General features: G+C 40.8%; 1 protein-coding gene across 1 annotated transcript in view; it reads left to right on the top strand.

The window, feature by feature from the left end:
* LOC142456038 (histone deacetylase 9-like) overlaps positions 1-21,797 on the top strand; it is a 251,718-nt gene that overhangs the window by 146,612 nt on the left and 83,309 nt on the right. Inside the window, exon 11 of the mRNA XM_075557334.1 lies at positions 1,267-1,385. Coding sequence (XP_075413449.1) covers positions 1,267-1,385 — 119 coding nt within the window. The remainder of the gene's footprint in view (positions 1-1,266; positions 1,386-21,797) is intronic.

Here is a 21,797-nt window from a genome sequence, read left to right as displayed (position 1 = left end):
ATGCATTTGAATGATTGATTTTTAATGATGATAGGAAACATAAATACTCTTTGATACAATCTTGCTTATATCTAGGTAAGTTTCAAGTACATCATTAACTGGGCCTCAAATGTCCATATATGATAGTTCATGGTCAATATCAAATATTAGGATGACAACAAAATAATAGCAAAAACAACTTTCTTAACCCTGCTACCTCAGCCTGTACATATAAATTAATAATGTTTATGTTGTTGGAAATTTGTCAATGTATATACGACGTATGTCCCACTGGAAAATGTGTTTATATCTCTTTAACCATGAAAAATCATAATAAAAGTACATATTAAAAGAGGATGATTGTAACATCCGATTTCGGTGTTTCTAGGGGAGATCAGACTAGTTTTTAATTCCACTCGAGAGTGGAATCTCTTCCACTCTAGTGTGGAATCTGGTGTGAGATCTCTTCATTTCATTAAAAAGTCTTTTAAACATGGAATCTTGATGATGGAGTCGTAAAGTCTCCATCTAAAATAGCAATCGTGGTAAAGCGCAGCCTCAACCATGGTGGCTTAGTTGCGGAGGAGAAAAGGGCTGAGGAGGTGCAGGTGAGAGGGGTGAGTGGTGAAGTGTCTGAGCAGGGCCAGCAGGGGTTGCTGTCAAGGGATGAGGCTGCCACATTCCTATGGCGCCTGACCTTGGACTCACTGAACAGTAGAGTCTGGATTCTATTAAGGGAATTTCGTGTTTTCCCTTTGCAAGACTCACCCCCTACCACGACAAATATTTTAAAATGTTTTTTTTTTAAGTTTGGAAAGCAAACTTTTTCCCCAAAGAAATTTATAGTTCATATTTATACCAAGTTCTCACTAACTGGGGCAAGCCAGGTTTTCACTAAATCTTTGACTTTCCTCTGTAAAACATTAGTCACTCCCTTGGAAGAAACAGGTCTTTAAAAAAGAGAGAGAGAGACAGAGAGCGAGCACGGGATAAAATAACCACAGATGTGTGGGTTACAGGATGGACTTGAGAATGTACCTGCAAAGCATTTTTTTTTTTACAGTAAGAGCAAAAGGATGAAAGAAAAGAAGACGGAATTCGGATGCAATATATGCGATGATTTAGTATAAGGGAAATGCTATGCTTTTGATCCATTCAATTTGCTTTCTCTCCCCCTTTTTCTTTATCCGTGAGAAGTTCTTGAGGTTGTGCCAAGTCGCTCGCACTGAGAAGTTTTGAAAGTCTTCCCCATTCCCATGGGTAACTGGTTCCCTTCTTACTGTGCAGGACTGTAGTGAAGCCTGTGGCCAAAGAGTTCGAACCAGACATGGTCCTAGTTTCCGCTGGATTCGATGCCTTAGAAGGCCATGCCCCTCCTCTGGGGGGATACAAAGTGACTGCAAAATGTAAGTACATCACTTCAGACTTTATGAAATGCTGTGCTGCCATACATCTCTTAGATCCTTACTGAAAGACCTTTATGTACTTTAAAGATATAATTCACCTCTTAGATGTATCTCATTCACTTTGTTGAGATGCTTCAAAATGTTTCAGATGGTGTTTATTGCTCACTCCGATTTATGTCTGTATAGCAAATGGCCTTTTAAAAAAGCAAAGTTAAATTGTTTGCTTTATGGACTTGAGGTGACATTCTGTAACTTTTACCCTCTTCTGAAGTCCCATTTCCCCCATGAAGGCAGAAATAAGGGGGCTTCTGCTTAAAAGATGCTGAATGACTTGAAAGGTAACAAATCTAGAAACGCTACTGGACATTTTGCAGAGAGAATGGAAGTCACTGCTTTATTTCACTCTGTGTTGTCATAAACCCAGCCGCATTCAGTTGATTCCAAGTCATGGAAACTCCGCGTGTGCCACAGGAGAGCTGCGCTTCAAAGCGTTTTCCATGAGTTCTTGGAAGCAGATTTCCAGGCCTTTCTTCCAGGGCTCCTGAGGATGGACTCAAACCGTCTACCTTTCAGTTGTCACCTGAGAACACTGACAGACATCCCCCAGGATCTGCATGGTTTCTCTTGTGTTGCAAATTTTAACTTGTTGGCTGTGTTCCTTAGCAACCAGACATCAACTGCAGGAATGAGTTTTGTGTTGTATAGCATCTGACTAACATGACCTAGTGGAATCTGGCTGGAAAGAGGATTTCTTGAAGCATAGCCGCCTTGGTCTGTGACTGTGACAACAGCCATGGTGTAGTCCTCACAGACACCGCAATGCTGGACAGCCATAAAATGAGTTTAAAAAAAGAAAGTGAGGTTCCACAAAGAATTGCATCCTCTATTGTGTGTTTTGGGATGGGTTGAAAAAACAAACAAAGCAAAAACAACCAAACAGTTTTAATTGCAAAAGATGAGTTTGGGGCAAGAGTGTTTTATTAATTTGAAAAGAACCAAAGAGACAGCGTCATGCCAACCTTTGTTTTTTGTTGGCTTCTCATGTGAGACAATTTTCTGCACTCTAATTGTTCCAGCAACATGGTTAGGTAGTAGCTATTTTTAACATCTATTATTTACACAGTGTTCTTGGTGCTGTGTTGTCAATTGAAAACACATTAAAACAGGCAACTCCACAGAGACAAACAAAGCATAATTATTCAAAATTTTGGTGAAATTGAGTACAGAGGTGTATTTTCATATCAAATGCCTTTGACTTCTTGTTTTGCCTCATGGAACATTGCTTAAATGGAAGGCAGTCTTTCCACTCACAGTAGACTTCATTTGGGTCTAGATTGGTAAATAATTTACATAAAGGGGGAAATGCACCTCAAGTAAAGATGACCTTAAACAATATAAGACAAATGGAGAGAAAAGAAAAAAATCTCAAAAAGGTGCTCTGTGCCATTCAATCCTGCCAACCTCTCAGGTGTCTTTCTTTGAGTCTGTCCCCTTGGCAAGTGGTCAGGCTGTAACCTGTCCATTCCTCAGAAATAGCTGGAAGGGATTCATTATTTTGTTTGCTCGTTTGTTTATTTCTTGCCAAATCAAATTCAAATCTCAAATTTTACCTTAAATGATAGAGCAGAAAATGCAAGGAATATGGATAGTCTCTCTCAGTCAGACACCTGTCTTTTATGTTTTATTAGCTAGCTGTAGAATAATGCATCAAGGGACCTTCAGAGAGAGAGAGAGAGAGAGAGAGAGAGAGAGAGAGAGAGAGAGAGAGAGAGAGAGAGTATGTAACCATTTGGGGAGTGTTGGACTGCTCTTCAAAAGGTCAGCTATACAAACCCACCTACTGATGCGCTGGAGAAAGATGAGGCCACAGGCTTCTATAAAGATGGACAACCTTGGAAACTCTAACAGGAGAACTATACATAGTAATGAACTCCATGTCAGTGGGTTTAGATTTTTCGATATTTTGGAGGGGCACGGGGAGGTGTTCATTGCTGTCTACCACAAGATATATTTCTCTACAATCTCTTCAAACCACCTTCTTCTCCATCTCCTTCTTTTTAAATTATAGGTTAAGTGAAAGTTTACAGAGCAAAGCTGTTTACTATACACAGTTTGTTTTGTAACACTGGCAATTCCTTCGATGTAACAGCCACACTCCTGCCACTTCTTAGCCACTTCCTCGCTTCATTTGCCCTTCTATCCTGCTCCTTATGACCTTGAGTTTCATTTCTAGGCATATGCTGACCGACCTCTTGGTAATTTCTCTGAGAAGCCTATTCCTCACATTATTCACTTTATAGGTCTGTCTGTTATTTGTCGGCAGGGGAATCCCGGAGGATGGGTGTAGTTCGCATTTGAAGAGTTATATGTGTGAGACTGGGTTGACTAGAGAAACAAATCCAGAGACACTCCTATGTGTGTAAGGAAGAGTAATTGTCTGTTAAGAAAACATCTTAACCCAGTCCAGATCAAGTCCATACGTCCAATATTAGCCCACATGTCCAATACTAGGTTATAAATTCATCTTCAGACTCAAATGGGTACTCACCATGTTGTTCAAATGCAGGAAGATCACAGGCCGGTGGGTGAAAACTCTTGTGGATCCAGTGGTGGTGGAAGTATCTCAGTGCTGGCAGGGGTCTCCATCTGGCTCCTCCAGATACAGGGTTCCTGAGTGTGTTTCCTCAACAGGAAGGAAAGGGAAGCAGAAAGCGAGAGAGGAAGTTTCCAGAATCCTCACGAGAAGGTCATGCCCACAAGGTGGCATCATCAGGCTGTGACCTGATTGACAGGCTAGACTCCACCCCTTCCCTCTTGATACCCTCAAGTTGATGCCAGAGTCCTTAACTACCACAGTTTCGAAGGGCCTTTGCTTCACAGTTCCACCAGTCTCTATCAGACGAGCAAGACTGTTTTTCTTTTAGTTTTCTGAATCTGAATTTTATTCTACATTTCTCCCACTTTGTCCAGGACCTTTTGATCTGTTCCTCTTCACTGATGTGTTTCTTCCTCTAGAAATCATAATAAAATTCATAATGATAATAATAAAACAAGACATATGGGGGTGGGGGTTAAAAACTTCTGGGAAAATTCCATGAGCTTTTCCATAAACTGTTTGCAGCATCCTTACATGTTAACGTGATTTAATAATGGATGTTTTCTTGATTATTTGGGATTTGATAAAGGAAATATACACAATGGAGTGATAGGACCTCCGACCGTGAAAGTGATCATAGTAAAAGGTATTTGTCTTATAGATGAGGACAAAATAAAGATTTTATTTTGCTATCTGAAATAACTAAATTAAAACTTCAACTGCATTCTGAATTTACAGTCAAATAAAATTGCATGAGACTTTTACGGGATTTTTGTCCACTAAGGGGAAACCGTTTTTATGAAAGCATGAAAATAGAAAACTCACATTCATATTTGAGAAGCTATATCGGTGCCCAAGACCTTTATTTCCATAAACACAATCTGTGATGGATATTGAATAGTCCCATGACCCCTACGGGCAAAACAACAGAACATCACAGCAAGTCAACTGTCTGGGTGTATTTGTACCTAAACATGTCCATAAATATCTGCCAGCTACAGTTTTTAGGGGTGATGCTACAGTTGGATAGAAACTATAGCTCCCCAAATATCTCACTATTAGATTCCCTTTGTTTGCTTTTTAACAACCTGGCAGATGCATTGACATTGCTTTGATATGAAAGTTCTGGCTAAACAACATTGGGCCCTCACTGTCCTTGGTCAGAATTTATCTTCCATCTGGGGTGGTATGTGCTAGGATGAAGTCCCAGGGTGACCCTAGAAACAGGCTAACCCCTAAAGTTACAAGTTTGCAGGGAATACAGAATTAAATATCTCTTCCAAGGTTTCTTAATTTTGGCAAAACACATCTCAGTCCAAGTCACATCTTTGAGAACTGCTGAGAGGTCTTAAGGATACCAGTTTATTGGAAATGCCTTTTTCTCTAAACACGCTGAATCAAATAATAATTTTTAACAACTTTGCTTGAGATCTCTGGAATCAGATATGAAGCCCAAACAACTAGTGTTTCTGTGTGTTTTAAAGTATTAAATCAGCTATTTGATTTTTTAAAAATCGATTGGTGTTTTAACAAAAGGCTTAGCCCAAATACAGAGGCAATTTAAAATTAAAGGGTAATTCTTGGTTAGTGTTTTTGTTTTGTGTCCCCCCCCCTTCCTTTATGTATTAGTGTTCTGTGATGTAGAACTGTAGCAATAGTATTCAGATTGGTCTGTCTGAACTTAGAAAAATGATTAACCGGACCGGTTGTTTAAAGTCGATGCTGTTCTTCGATTAAACACTAAGCACACAAAGCAAGTTAAAAGGAACGAGTGGCTATGTGCATTGCCCTACAGCTTCCACCAACCTTTACCTTGAAGTCGTCATTTTCCCTAAAAGGTCCAGATTCTAACATAATCGCTTCAGGTTGTAGTTCAAGAAGGTTGTCATAACAACCAAGTGGCAAGGTCCATTGATAAAATTGATAATGCCACACTCAGTGATTTTGCCATTTTGTCAACACTATAAAGAAATAAATTGGGTTTTAAATACAAATTCTGTCCCCAAGAAATGTTCTTCTCTTCTTCTTGTCAGCAAGCCCATGTTAGCTACGTCCAGTCATTTCTGGCAGTGATTCTATCACCTGGCTCGAAATGTTCTTTTTGTTAGAACAGGGGAAAAGTCCTTGTGAGATGACCTCCAACTTGGATCATAAATAATCCCCTCTCATAAAGGGAGAGCACTTGTGCAATCATTGAGGTAGAAGTTATTTCTTTCAGCAAGTTCACACCTGTCTTTGTGGTAAGTTAATAGTGGAGAGAAATTATATGAGGTGGCCTAAGGTCTCAACTTCACATTTTCTTTTAACCAGAATGTTCTAGTGCTTTTCCCTGACTCTCTCATTTCTCCTTCTGGAGGCTAGCTGGTGGGGGTGAGTATCTATAAAGGAATCACATTTAACTATGAGCTATGCTTGTGAAAGTATAGCTTAATCAATTTCCAGGATAAATCTTCACAACATTGAGCGCAAGCCACTCAACCAAAAAGCCTCAAGAAACAAATTCCATAAAACATCACCAGCGCCATTAAGTCAATTTGAATTCAGAGCAACACTACACAAAAACATAGAACTACTTACTCCCTAAGGTTTCTGAGGCTGTAAATCTTTTTTGGCAAAAGAAAACTTCATCTTTCTCCAGCAGAGCGGCTGGTGGATTTGAACCACTGAGCTTTCAGTTAGTGGTCCGATGTATACGCTACCCTGCTCTGCCACCAAAGCTCCTCCGTAAAATAGTAGCAGCATATCTGTGTTTTGCCCTCGTGCATATACAGCACCATGATCCTGATAGCGCCCAGACTACCTATTTTATTGGTGCATATAGAATAGAAGATAAGATGTCCAAGAAATTGAGAATATTTCAGTAAAGTTGACTTTCTCCTCACTGGTGATACTGCACCAATCTTAAAATATCCCTAATTTTTAAATGTCCAATTTTCTCTAATTTTTTTAATTCTATAAAGAACCTGATTTTGAAACTTGTATAGAGTATTTGAGAAAAAAAGGTATATAACGCTAACTCAGGAAATGGTTTGAAGCTATTTTGGACTCTTCTTTGGACAATAATGGAAAGAAGTTTGCCAGGAACCCTGGGAGGGTGTGCAGGGCTCTAGGGAGATGGTAGGTGTGTGTTTGTTTGATTTCAACTCATTCTTGTATCTCACATCGTCATGCCTGTGTTTGCCTGCTCTTTGTACTACAGTATAAAGTAGGAGCAGATGGAGGAAATGACTACACTCTAAAAAGAAACAAAGCATTATTATTTTGTGACTAGTTCGCAGTCCTTACCTGCCTAATGGCTGTATATTTTTTTCTTGCTGTATTGAGTTGTGCGTGCCTCTGTCATTAACACACTGAGGAAAAATAAATTGCCCAGAACTATCTGAAACACAGGAATTAGAAAATGCACCAAAGAAACTTTGGAACGAAAAATGGTCACAGAGTGTCTTTTTATAAGTTTAGAGATCTGTTGTCTTACTCTCACTGAGACTGTTTAATTCTTTCCATGTACAATGCTCTTGTCGATTGCCCAGCTAATATTCCCGTCTGTAGCAGACCTAAGCAGCGATTTGGAAGTAAAAATACAGGAATGAGTATGGGATATACTTCTTTCTCAGTAATTTTTGACTCAGGTTCACAGATGTCCCAGGGATTTACAGATAGAATCCATAAAACATGTCAATGTGGGTGATGAAAAATTATATTTACTAGTCTCACGCCTTATGATAGATAACTGGATAGATACATAGGATTTCTGATGGTACCAATGATAGATAGATAGATAGATAGATAGATAGATAGATAGATAGATAGATAGAAACAATATATAACAATCTGATTTTAGAGAGAGTCATGGAAATATTCAGTAACTTGCCCAAAGTCTTAGAGCTAAATAGTTGCAGCCCAATATTCTTTTTGCCATGTTCATTGGTTATTAAAATTCCCCACATAATGAGAGCTTTCTTATTAATCTAAAAACCGTATTATGAAAAAACATAAAATAAAACAACATTTTCCCACAATGTGTTTATTATTTAAACAAAAGTATCCAAGTTAAAAGTAATCCCAGCTTTCCCTAAACTGTGGGATCTAACCAGTCTGTACAGTGCACCCCCTATTTTTCCTGCACAGCACCAGTCCGCGAGCCCCCCCATCTCAGAATCACAGCTGCACGCCATGTCTCGTTCTGTGTCTTGGTAAGCAAGGACAGCGGCCTGAGAAGAGGGTAGTGAGTTTGCAGGATATTTATGAATCTGTGTCACATTTTAATTGTACCTACCTGACAGCTAACATAAAGAAGCAGCACAATCGCTTTTAAAAAGGGTAAACATCAGTAGATGAAAAAAAATCACAACTCTGAGCTTTATAAATGATTTTATTTTCATGAGAACCAAAAGACGCATTCAGGGGAATGCATGCTCCTTGTTTTCCTGTTACCCTGCCTCCATTTTCTCTCAATTGCCCATTTCCTCACGTCACATGACAACTCAGAGACCAAATTGTAGAAGAATATTTTCCATCTGCACTGCTTAGTTACCGGTGTCATGAAGCAATCCTGAAGGCTAGGAGAACGATTGCTTTACTTTGAAGGCCAAAATTACTCTAACTGTACCCTAACGATGGCCAGATCAGCACAGCCTACGAAGGAAAATACATGCGCAGAGTTTGCCCCGCGGGGGCGGGTGTGTGTGTGTGTGCCAGCTGTCACGGAACAGCAAACTGCTGCTGCGTTTCACTGAGGCTAACGGTGTTCTGAATGCTTTGACATGCTGAAAATCGGTATGCCTCCTACAGGTGATGGAATTTCGTTGCCAAATGGAAGCTCTTTTGCCTTTTGGAACTATGTGAAACCGTGGTGCATCTCACCATTTATACTATCTCAGGTTCAATGAAATACGGAATTTTACTCCTTGAGATCTTGCTTTTCAAAGCCCAGCCAAAGCGCCTGCTAAAATTAGAGCTCAGATTTTTATTTGATCTCGGTTCTGGGTTTCTGATAATTAAATATGAAACTGATTTGTTGGTTATTTTAAAGACAAAATTAAGAGCATACAAACAAACAAAAATCCAAAGATTCTCCTATCAGGGAGAAATTTTACGTTGTGGGCTGTCTTCATGTGGATTTTTTTATTAGCTACAGACAGAGATTATTTTTCCTTGGCTTAAAGTTTCTGTTACCACAGTTCTGACTTTTGAAATGATTATCCGAGTCAGTAAAATAATTGGTTTTCAATTCACTTTTAAAAACAAATCAATACCAAAAATATCACACAACTTATTAAGCCGATGCCATGGACAATGGTAGTGGAGGCAGTTTTGACAGTGTTAGCCTGTGCGTGCGGATATGTGGCACATAACCACCGTTATGTGACTGTATTTGCTTAAGTAATCAAGGGAATTGGGGTGCATATGCACTGTCCACCTGTAGGAAATTCTCATATTGCCTCCCCTAGGATATAGAATCACGATGGTTTAATACCATATGGGTACTGACAAGAGTCAACTCATTTTCAAGTGCCTTACATTCCTTGTCCCTCAAATAGAAATAACAAATTAAAAAAGTAAGAAATAATTTAAGTCGATTATTATCTTGAAGAAAACAAAACTCATTTAAAATATCCTAAACTTTTCTAAGATCATTGTTTTTCTTCCATCAGTATGAGCAATTTGGTGCGTGGGTCTTTATTTGAGATGTGTTTATATTATATATATGAAAGGACTTCAAAAATTTCATGGGACAATGGAATTTTAAAGATACTGGAATCCCCCCCCCCCGCCATCTTTCTTGAAGCCCATTGACATTTTGTTCCAGGTGTAATGGTACGAAGGGAAAAAACGAAAAGGGAAAAGAAACAATAACCAGCCTTCCAGGTACTATTACACCCTGGATTCGTAAAGCAGCTTCCAGAGAGTGACCTCCCAGGACCGTCACTTGACTTTCCCCTTGTGCCCCTTGGTCTCCATCATCTGTGAGTGGAACGGTGTGCTCGGTAGTGATGGGAAGATGAGCTTATTGTGAGGCCATCTAATCAGTTCTGACTCAGTGACCCGAGGCAGGACCGAGGGAAACACAACAAGGTTCTGCCCCGGCTCACAACTCTTCCCTTGCCTGAGCTCCGGGGAGGCCTTCCTCTTGTATCTGACCATCCCCATCACCAAACATGATGTCCTTCTCCACAGATTGGTCTCTCCCGACAATATGTCTGAAGAATGTAAGTCGACGTCTTGCCATCCTTGCCTGTAAGGTGCTTCTGGCCATATTTCTTCCAAGACAGAATATTAAGATAACCTGTGTCAAGCTAGTCACCTGGGAAATGTCAGTATGGGTCTTAAAAACATTCATGTGCACTGATCTTCCCACAAAATGTATGCAAGCAGGGTACCTTATTCTTACACAGGGGAGCTGAGACATTCTGCTTTTGTATCTTAAAAGCAAAGAGTTATCTGGCCATTAAAAGCTGAAGTATAGTGTAATTGTGAGCAACTCTTGATGCATGATGTCAGCTACTCAGGAAATCACTTTTGATAGGACAGAACATAGACCATTACATACGGGGCCATCTGTCTAGTTAGCCAAGTTCATGTTGGTGGTACAGACTAGTGATATTTGGGACATACAGCAAATATCTTCAACTAATAAACATCCATAAACATCTCAAAGATTTTCCATATACAGAAGAAGGAAAAAACCAACCAAACAAACTTCAATTCACTCAAGAAAAAAGGAGGAATAAAACTGAGGGAGCATTTCCATTTTCGTTTGGGATTATACCACCATCATTTCAGTTGCTTACTTTTTCAAAGGTAGATTTTTTTTCCATCGTGAAGTTAAGAAATTATTATACTATAGCATAAGGAATATTAATTTTAATGGTAATATAAAATATTTTATTAGTAATGTCCTTGGTAGTACCATGATATAATTTATTCAATAGTGTCTACACAAATTGCTTCAGAGATACATAAGGATTCTGTCCTTCACAAGGAAACATTCTTAACATTTCCATTCTGGTTACCATTGACTTAGCTTATCTGCCTGATCACACTGTCACTGTTGCTTTAAAGTCATTGTTGAAATGGCTTGGTCACATCGAGAGTTTCTGGGACAGTACAGGAGAGTAATTCCATACTTAAAAATGATATTCAGTATGTTTTCTCTTTTTACATTTTATTAGGGGCTCATACAACTCTCATCACAATCCATACATATACATATATCAATTGCATAAAGCACATCTGTACATTCTTTGCCCTCATCATTTTCAAAGCATTTGCTCTCCACTTAAGCTCTTTGCATCAGGTCCTCTTTTTTTTTCCTCCCCAGCTGCTCCCCGCTCCCTCATGAGCCCTTGATAATTTATAGATTGTTATTTTGTCATATCTTGCCCTATCCGGAGTCTCCCTTACCCCCCTTTCTCTGCTGTCCATCTCCCAGGGAGAAGGTTACATGTGGATCCTTGTAATGGGTCCCCCCTTTCCAGCCCACTCACCCTCTACTCTCCCAGTATCACCCCTCACACCCATCGTCCTGAAGGTATCATGCACCCTCGATTCCCTGTGCCTCCAGCAACCATATGCACCAGTGTACATCCTCTGCCCTATCCGGTCCTGCAAGGTAGAATTCGGATCATGGTAGTTGGGGAGAGGAAGCATCCAGGATCTGGGGGAAAACTGTGTTCTTCATCAGTACTACATCGCACCCTGACTGACCCATCTCCTCTCCTAAACCCCTCTGTGAGGGGATCTCCAATGGCTGACAAATGGGCTTTGGGTCTCTACTCTGCACTTCCCCCTTCATTCACTATGGTATATATATTTGCATGATGCCTTATTGTAAGCCAATCTGTTACTGAGCTGCAAGGTGATCTCGGTGATTTCATTTGGTTTCATGTCTGAAGACTGTCTCAGGGCAATAGAATTCAACCAATAGTTGTCTCGTAGATGGCCGTGATGTAACTGTAAGTTAGTATATTAGATAAAGGAGAGAGAGAAGAATAGGCATAACTATTTATGAAAAGCCAAAGGGAAGCCCAGTGAGACCAGAAAGTTGGGCCAAGGTAAGTGTACTCAGGATTTCATTGACTTGGCTGACCTTCACTCCACTCTTCAGCTTTAACAGAGGAGGCTGGCTATTTTGGCAAGTATATCGGATCTGGGTTTTATAGCATTTGCTGGTGCTATATAAAAACCCAGTCTTCTCATTTAGAATCACTTATCTCAAATCCAAAATTAATTGCCAACTCTGTTCATTTATGTGAAGTTGTCAGGATCTACTAGTATAAACAGTTTTTCTCAGATGTAGTAATCTCTGGTCAAATATTTCTCCCCATAGCTTAGCGCTCATGTGCAAGATGTTGCTCCTGTTTGCAGGTAATCATCTAACTTGGGCGCACAGTGGGTCTCTAAAATCACCTTATTGCCCAAGTAGCTGGAGAGGGTCATTTATTAAATGTAGCTAATGTCAGTAACTGACAGGCACTTTAAATGCCTAAAGGCAACAGAGGAGTGTCAGGCTGCTTGGGATAGTTCCAGGCAGGTCGTCTACTTTTAAGAGCTGCATTTTATTAAGAATTGTGATGGTTATTGGAACTTTTCCTGTTGTTTTACTCAGTAATCTCCAGGGGACTATTTGGCACCAGGGTTCAAAATGAGATCAGCAATTAGGGAAAAGACACTCCTGCAGGCACTTTAAGAGTAGACCATTGAGTAGCAGACGTCATAGCTAGTAACGGCCAGGCCAGAGGGCAAGCCCAAGGTTGTCCAGGACTCCAGCTACTCATTGCTTCCAGTGTCTGCTGCCATCCCCTCGGTGTGACTGCTTGCACAGGTGGGGTCAGGTATTTGCAAATGGAAAAGCAATTGCAATTGGCCCTAAATCCCAATGAAAGCTTGGAAGCGTTGTCATCTCGAAGCTAAATGTGCCTACTCATCACATAAGTCTAGACGCCCTAGTGTCACAGTGGATGGCGTGTTGGGCTCTGTCCCCAAGGTCAGTGCTTTGAAACCAGCAGCTGCTCTGTGGGAGAAAGACTAGGCTTTTCTAGCTTGTAGAGAGTTACCATCTCAAAAAACCTCCCCTTCTCCCTTGTCTTAAACACTCACTACGAATCAGAATGGACTGGATGGTAGTGGATTTGCTCTGGTTAGGGGCCGCATGTATTTATCTTGGGACAGCCTTTGGACCACCTGCCACACAGGACAGAAACCTTGGCTGGATAAAGAGTTTAGGAAGACTCTGTCTGAAGGGGTCTGGTCCCCCTGGGAGAGGGGCAGACTTGGCAGCCGCTCCATCCCATGGCCTCTGGGTAAGATCTCGGCGAGCACAGAGTTAGATAGACTTGGACCTATGGCCAGAGTTTCACATCTCCCGTTCTGTTTGTTGTGTCTACACCCGTTAACCCCATAGAGCAAGTGAGAATAGAATCTGAAAGCTCGAGGGGGAGGAAACAGTGAGCATTAGAGTTTACAGTGCGTATCGCTACTCATTTCTTCCAAACCTCTTCTGGGAGGTTTCAACTGCAAACCTTTTGGTTAGTAGTGAAACAATGAACAGATTGAGCCACCCAGGTAGGCTTAGTGGGAAGATTTGTACTCTGGTCCTCATTCAGACTCTAAGTATCGATTTAAAATATCCACATCTTCATTCCTCAGCTGTGAGGTCTATGAACCAACTAAGGGGATGGATGATTGACAACTCTTTAAGTTAGAGTAGCAGGAACTGCAAGCATTTTCCAAGTGCTTGTGGTTGTTATCGTTGGGTACCATCCATTCAACTCTGACCCATCGTGACCCTGTGCACGACCGAATGAAACACTGCACAGTCCTGCGCCACCCCACGGCTATTCCTGTGGCGAAGTCCAGTGATGCAGCCACTGGTAACCCATCTCCTTGAGGATCTTCCCCTCCTTCGCTGCCCCTCCCCTTTACCAAACACGATGTCCTTCTCCAGCGACTGCTCTCTCCTGACAGTATGTCCAAAGTATGTAGGACAAAGTCTTGCCACCCTTGCCTCTAAGGAGAACTTCTTCCAACTGCTTAGACCAGAGGTCCTCAAACTTTTTAAACAGGGGGCCAGTTCACTGTCCCTCAGACCCGTTGGAGGGCCGGACTATAGTTTTAAAAAACACTATGAACAAATTCCTATGCACACTGCACATATCTTATTTTGAGGTAAAAAAACAAAACGGGGCAAAAACACCTGGTGGGCCAGATAAATGTCCTCGGCAGGCCACATGTGGTCCGCCGGCAGGAGTTTGAGGATGCCTGGTAGAGTATACTAAACACATTGATGTACTAATTCATCTAAAGTTTCTAACAACATTCTTCAATGGGTAATATATAAGGAAACCAAAGCATAAAACATATTAATAGGACAAAGTTTGTTAAACAAACAAACAAACAAACTAGAATTGGGATTCACCAGTGATTTGGCTCCTGAGCAGGTGGATTGTGGTTTGTGCCCACGTTCATCTCAGAAACTGCCCTTGGAAAACAGGAGCTGCAGGTCCAGGCCACACATAGACTTGTATCCTCATTGGGACCCACCCTTACCATTCATCTCACTTCTTCGGATGAAATAGCTTTTTGTCTCGTTTGCACCTTCTCTGCAATTCCCCCCTGGCCCCCTTCTCTCCTGGAAAGTCATAGTGAATACTGAGGCCTTAAAACTCTCCATCGTGAAAGGCTTGGGTACTGCTCGGTGTGCAGGGAATGGGCGAAAGGAGCTCTCAGAGCAGCAAAGAGGTCTCAGAAAGGAGCATTGGGTTTTGTGCCAGGCTTAACCAAGAGGTTTAAATCTTAGCAATCTCAAATTAATGGAGATCCCTTCATAGTAGAGAGATGAGATTTATATTGTGCAGATTAAAAAAATATTTTTAAGTGGAAGATAAGGAATTGCTAGGTCACAGAAACAATTAAGCACATCACTACGGATTACAAAGTTAGCAATTTAGCCCCATCTAGAAGGACCTCGAAAGACATGCCTGGTGATCTGCTTTATCAAATGTCACAGCCTTGAAAAACTATGGAGCCCCTGATGTCACTATGAATTAGAAATGACTCTATGCTGCCCGCAGAAGCCACACCAGAAAGTTCTGTTTGCTAGAAAGAGAGAGATAAAGATGCAAGAGGTAGAGATGGATATACACATATATGTATATGTGTATGTATATATATATATATATGTACACACACAACACATACATAGACACACACATATACCCACTTTCACTCTCAGGCAAATCTAAGGCCATATTCTGCTCATGTAGCTACTGGTACTTATTGCTTCGTGCATTCAAGCTTGCTTCAGAAGCTGAGTCTTGATAGTGGTGTCACAAAGGGAAAAGAGAGAAAGCTGCAGCTACTAAACAACTGGGCACCTGCCAAACCAAGTCACCCACTCAGGCTCAACGAACCAGGCTGCACAGCTTGTTCTCTGCACAAGGGCTGCAGGGAGAATGAAAGTGGAAATCCATCCTGCCCTCTCTGAACCACACACAGTGCGGTGTTCAGCCAGGAATATGAAACCAAAATGAAAAACTCAACTCCTTTATCCCACACATGTACACAGGGCACCTACTCTATGCCTGATGATGTGATGGGTGCTAAGGTTATGTCTGTCTGGAAAGGTGTAAATGTCCTCCTCTCATGCAGCTAGGATACTCACGGGACACGCGTGGCTATTTAATGATAAATTATTACAGATGAAGTAAGCATGTTAAATTTACTTCCTCAGCCGAAGCCACAGCATCACCACGGCTCCTGCCCGCACTCACGCTAGCCGCACTTCAGGTGCTCGATCGTCAGGAGTTGCTAGTGGCTCCCACATTGGGCAGTACCTGTAGAGAACATTTCCATAATTACAAAGAGTTTCGTGGATAATGCTACCCAGTGCTGAAGGGTGAAACGGCATAAATAAGTAGGTTATATGGCTCAGTTGCATTTAATAGGCTAGGAAGAAGGCTCATGCAGGGGAAGGGTTCTTATAATGACAAACGTGAAACTTGAAACTTTTAAAAGGGTGAGAGAGATGACCTCTCTCATAAAACAACATTTAAGGAAAGGCCTGAAGATGATGAAGATGCAAGCCATTAGATATTTATAGGGAAGAATGTTCTAGGCAAGGGAAACAGCGAGAACTTTGACCCTAAGCTTGTACTTAAGAAACAAGGAGGGGACTTTAGTGAGGGTAAGGGAGGTAGATAGGTAGTGGAGGTAAGGGAGGTGGAAGGATTGAGATGGTGATAGTCTACATTTATTTATTTACTTTTTTTAGCTCTACATTTCTATTGAATGCAAGTGAACTGGACTGACTGGCAGATTGGTCTGGAATGAGCAAACAGGAGTGGGGTCTAAAAGATGACTCCAATGTTTTGGGTCGGAGTACCAGGGGAAGGAGAGACATGGACGAAAGCACATTAGGGCTGGCGATCGGGTGCATGGTTTTGTAATTTCTAGATTTGGAGTTTTTCTTGGAAGTTCAAGTATAAGTGCTATGAAGGCAGTGGCTGTAGGAGCTTTGAGTCATAAGTGGAAGTCTGAGCTAGAGATATAAATCTGTTATCAGCATTTGGAAGCTATTCTATATATATATATATACACTCTGATATTAAGACATCAGAAGAGGAACCAGAGGAGGGGTGGCTGGTTTTAACCGTCAGAGTTTGGTACCTTGAAGCAAGTGATACAGGTTGAAGACATGGTCAGCATAGCAAATGATGGGTTATATACAGAAATTAATAATTCTTATTAAATTTAATAATTCAGCTATGATGTGTCTGCTTGCAGGGAAAGGGGATTTAGTGAGTTGAAAGTCCAATCTCAGGAGAAACCTGAAGGGTAGAAAATGAAGCCTATGTCTGCATGTAGATTGCTTTCAGTTGGAGGGATTCTGGTCTAAAGGGGAGCAGGGAGTTGGAGAGCCAGGTGCATGAAGACAGGTGAAATGAGCATGTAAAAGTAATGTGAGAATAATTAGAGCACGTTTGTGTGAAGTTTGAAATGTTCTAGGAGGAATCATGACCCTGTGAGATTGCTGGGGGAAAATGTCTTTGCATTTGTGCAACGAATGCGATACAATGTATAGGTTTAACCATAGATACTTGGACAATTAATCCATAGGAACAGTAGGACTATCAAAGTGAGTGGGTCCAGGTGCTGGCACTGTGTGGATGGCATAGCAGGGCTTTATGAATTTTACTTCTGATTAACCTTGTGCTCAGTGAACTAGGGACCAAGTTCATCACTGAGAATGAATGGAAGGGCTTGAGAATAGAAAAAGTTAATGCATACTTAGCTTGAATGGAGAAAAATGGAATTGAATTTAATAGGAAATGCTTGGAAGAATTCTAAAGGCTGATGTAGGTTTCATGGACATGATTTTAAAATAAGACCTAATTGTGTCCATTTCACCAGCCCATGGTCACCTGCAGGGTTCAGCTTCCCCTCCGTGGACAGTTGAGTTCAAGCAGGGCTGAGTTCGAGTGAAGGAAGTGCCGATATGATTATCTGATTGATGATGGATTCCAAACAGGGTAGGTTGGAAAGTGACAACTGGAGGATATTAAGAGAATAAAATGTTGGTAGGCTCAATGGGTTGCAGATCTCAGAATCATTGAGAGAATAAACTGAAAAGCTAGGAGCTGCTGCTAAGAGAAGAGGTGCTTGGGATGGGTCCTATGGGCAGCTCCAGTTATTGCTAATAACCTGAGCAGGGAATAACCGTAGGTGATCAGTGAATTTTATGGGTCCTCTCTGAAGTGGGAATCACTTATATTTTTTAATATGTCCACGTATCCCTTATGTGAATGAAAGTGTCATCTCCTTATGAAATAAAATATATTTCATGGCATACATTAGTTGGTGCTTAAATTTAAAAATAAAAATAGAATAAATCAGTTGATAATTAAAAAACAAAACATAGACATAGTAGTATTTTCCCCTCAGAGAACACTCTCATCTCTCTGACCTTCTATTTGCTAGGAAAGTTAGTGAGGAGGACAATGTTGGGATTTGTCTTCCATCTAAAGCTTGAGTTTCTTGTTCTACCCAATGTCTAAGATTTTTCTTTTCAGGAATTTCAAATACAAGCCTGGAAACAACAAGACATTATTTAAGTTTGCTTTGAATTCCCAAAAGGAAGGGGCAGTGGGGTTCTAAGAGGGCATTTTGTACTCTTAGACTAAAAATGCATAAAAAGATCGCCCGCTATTTAGTTCCGTTGTAAGTAGGGTCACAGCGAGCGTGAACTAGCTCCATAGCACCGGAAAACCAGAAGCTGGGGGAGGTGTCATTAAAGCAAAAGATAAAAAAATTGATAAGATTATTTTTATAGGGTTATGGGGGACATTAAGTGTGATTTCTTTGATTACATAATTAAACGTTTGATAAAGATCAATTACTTGATGCTTCAGTTTAAAACTAAAGCTTTATTTGTAATTGGTGTCTTATTTATGTTTCAAAAATAAACCAGCCTGTGTATATACATTTATCCTTGAAACATAAATACGACAATATTTCTGCTTACAGATGTGAAGATTTATTGACATCCAATAATAAAAGATCGAAAATGAGCCAATGGTTGTGTTCTGTCGTTGTTGTTTAAAGACAAACAGAAGATAGGTAAATTTTTCTAGCTTTATAATGACCTTGAAGAACTTACAAGTTGGTCAGGCAGGCCTCAGTCACCATTACCTTTAAACTCATACGTTATAAACTTATCTTCATTAAGTGCCACTGAATGTCTGGCACCACATCACTAAACAGAGAATTCAGTAGCTTGGGGTCCTTAGGACGCCTCAAGTTCAAAGGGAATAGAGACATCCTGTTTGGCGTTGTATTTCACTCGTGCCGTTAAAACTGCCCAGACCCCTGTAAGTGTTTTCTTTGTCATTCTGGAGCACGCTCTTCTTTGTCCCTGACTAACACAAAGCACAGGGAGACTCGATGTCAGACCAGACACTTCTCAAAATGTGTCACACGATTTTATTTTTGTACATACACAAAGACCATTCTCTTTGTGACAATGCCGTCCGGTCACCAAGCTAGAAAGCAGGTCACGTGCCACTTCTGCGGACCTGAGGGATGTTAGAGATGCGAGGGCGTTGACCAGAGTTGCCAATTCCTGTCTCAAGCCTTCCAAGGGTAAATGCTCCTATGGAAACCGTATACGATCATTTTGTGCAGAGAAGTCATGAAAGACAGGTCAATGAAGATCTAAGTGGTCGAATCAGGGGGATTCATTTTCGATCCCAGAGGCCCTGAACGCGGGGAGAGAGACACTGCCTCTGCCTGAGTGGCACCTTCCCAGGGTTAGCACGATGCCACCAGCGGCTCCAGCAAAGGCAGATGTCCCTTTGTTTGCTCCGAGCGTAAGATCACTGCTTGTCGAGAACTTTCTTAGATTTCCCAGCGCTTGAATTCCCTAATAGATCTTCGTTTTAAAGTCGAAATACTGAGGAAAATCTAGTCTGAAATTTTAGAAGTGACTTCTAGCGATATTTTTCTATATGTTCATTTCTAGCAGCGAGGGATAAATACATATGAAAAATAAGTCCTGTACATTGGGTGACAAAAGGAATTCGATCGTATCCCAGATGATCACATATTGAATAATTGTTTGAAAATCCAGTGACTTGTTGGAGATTCAAGACTGTACATAATTTTCCCTTATAGTCTTACAGTTCATCTATAAGAATATAGATAAATATCACATGGTTCTTAAAATTTGGTGCTACAATTTACCACAAGGTGTTTCTAAAATATTTTGTTCTGGTTCTAGTTGTTTGCCAGACTACTGAATTTTTCAAAACTTTGTTTTGTGAATTAGGTTGGAGTTTATATATCAGATTATTTTTTAGTCAAAAACAGAAACAACTTTTTAAACCTCCCAAAGTCTTCCAAACAGTGACTTTAATCAGCAGAATATTAGAATGATCAAATACGTAGGTCACCTTCAATTTGACCGTGTCCTGCTCAAGTCGATCTAGTTAGGTGTCTGACGTGGTGCCCTGAAATGTGAACCACTGGCAATAGTTATTCATGTGAATCTGTTTCAGAAACAGTCAACAGGTTTAACTTTTATGCTGAATTTTTTTTACCGAAATTAAATGGGCTTAAATAAAATTTAAAATGGTTATAAAACAAATGTTCATTTTTACCTGTCCACATCCACTTTTATACTTTGTTTGAAACATTATCTCCTCACAACAGCAAAAGGTACCTTGTCACCCGGAAGCGGTGGCCTGCTTCTAATGTTTCCCACAGACTGTGTCCCCCTGGGTGGTCTCTCCCAGGCTACTCCCTGCTATTCTCAGCCTGAAAGCACCCTCGATTCCATCTCCGCAGCAACAAGAGATAAGAATAAGATAGAAACTTGTACATTTACAGAAATTAATAAAATATATTTAACATATTTAAAGAAACTACTTCTCAATCATGAATTTTTACATGGATACTGTGTTTATAAAGTATTAATTAGATGTTTTATAATGGAGCTAGTGATGAATGTTTGAACCATTTGAGAAAATCTGCTGCTTTTAAGTCCTCTTTAAAATCTTAAAAAGTCAAAATAGCACTTTGATAATAAAGGTTATGACGTTTTTCAGTCACTTCATATGCTTTTGAAATCTGGACAATGGAAAAAGAAGACTGGAGGGGAATTATGCGTTTCAATTACAGTGTTGGCAAAGAATCTGGAATATACCATGGACTGCCAGAGAACACACAAGCCTGTCTTGGACAGAAGTAAAGCAAGAATACTTAGAAGTGACCCTGGCAAGATTCCTTCTTGCTTCCTTTGTACATGGTCTCCTTCTGCCAAGAGTTCCAGAGTCAGAAACTCCCACGGGGCAGCTCTACCCTAACCTGTAGGGTTATTCTATGTGGGCAACCAGAGTACTCTGGACAAGCTAGCAGGAGGAAGGAAAGCAGGCTTGGTATAGTAGCAGATCAGCAAGCAAGAGGAAGACCCAGTGGCTGCACCCTGGGCGCAAACATGCCTACCAGTGTGGGGCTGATGTAAGCGCACACAACCATCTCATCCTGTTACACATGGGGCCCCTGTCAGGTGCAGGTCACTCAAGGCAAATGACAACAACATTGAGGGGATCCCTTGGTAGTTCAGGCACTTAAAGGGACAGCTATGAATGGAAGGACTGGCAGTTCTAATCCAGGCAGAGGCTCCTCAGAAGAAAACATGTGGTCACAATGATTCAGAATTGTTTTGATGACAACTTGTTTGGTTTCATTTATTTTTAATGGAGTCTTTATTTCTAGTAATCATGCATGGTCTACTAAGAGACACATTTAGACAGCCATTACTGTATAGATGTAAAGTCTGCAATAAGCTCTGGGGACACAGAAAGGGAAGAAGATCCATTTACTGGCTGAAAAGGTGACATACTTACGGCCTGAAAATATGAGTTGGACTTTGCAAACTACAGCAAACAGCTAAGGAAATTCACCCCTCTCCCACATATGGATCTTTTTTTGTTTCTTTTCGTAAGTTCTAAATTCACAAGGAACTTTCAGAACAATCATGCTGGAGCTTGTGTAGCTCGTGTTTACGGTACATGAGGGAAGGAGCAGTGATTAAGAGAATGTAGATCCTCGGAGGGCATCGCCGGCCACCCTTGAACCAAGTGCTTCTAGGGATATGGAAGGAAGTCAGGCTTCACTTGGTCTGACAGACAGTCTCAGAATCTGCGTGCCTCTATTGACCTTTCTCTCTGCCTGTCTGCCTAACGGTCTCATTCACCTTAAATCATTATCCATCTGTCCATCTATCCGTCTACCACACTCACAACATTCGAATGGGGAAA

The sequence above is a fragment of the Tenrec ecaudatus genome, chromosome 9 (genome assembly GCF_050624435.1).
Source record: "Tenrec ecaudatus isolate mTenEca1 chromosome 9, mTenEca1.hap1, whole genome shotgun sequence".
In the NCBI taxonomy this organism is placed as follows: domain Eukaryota; kingdom Metazoa; phylum Chordata; class Mammalia; order Afrosoricida; family Tenrecidae; genus Tenrec; species Tenrec ecaudatus.
This window is presented reverse-complemented; position numbering and strand designations above follow the sequence as displayed.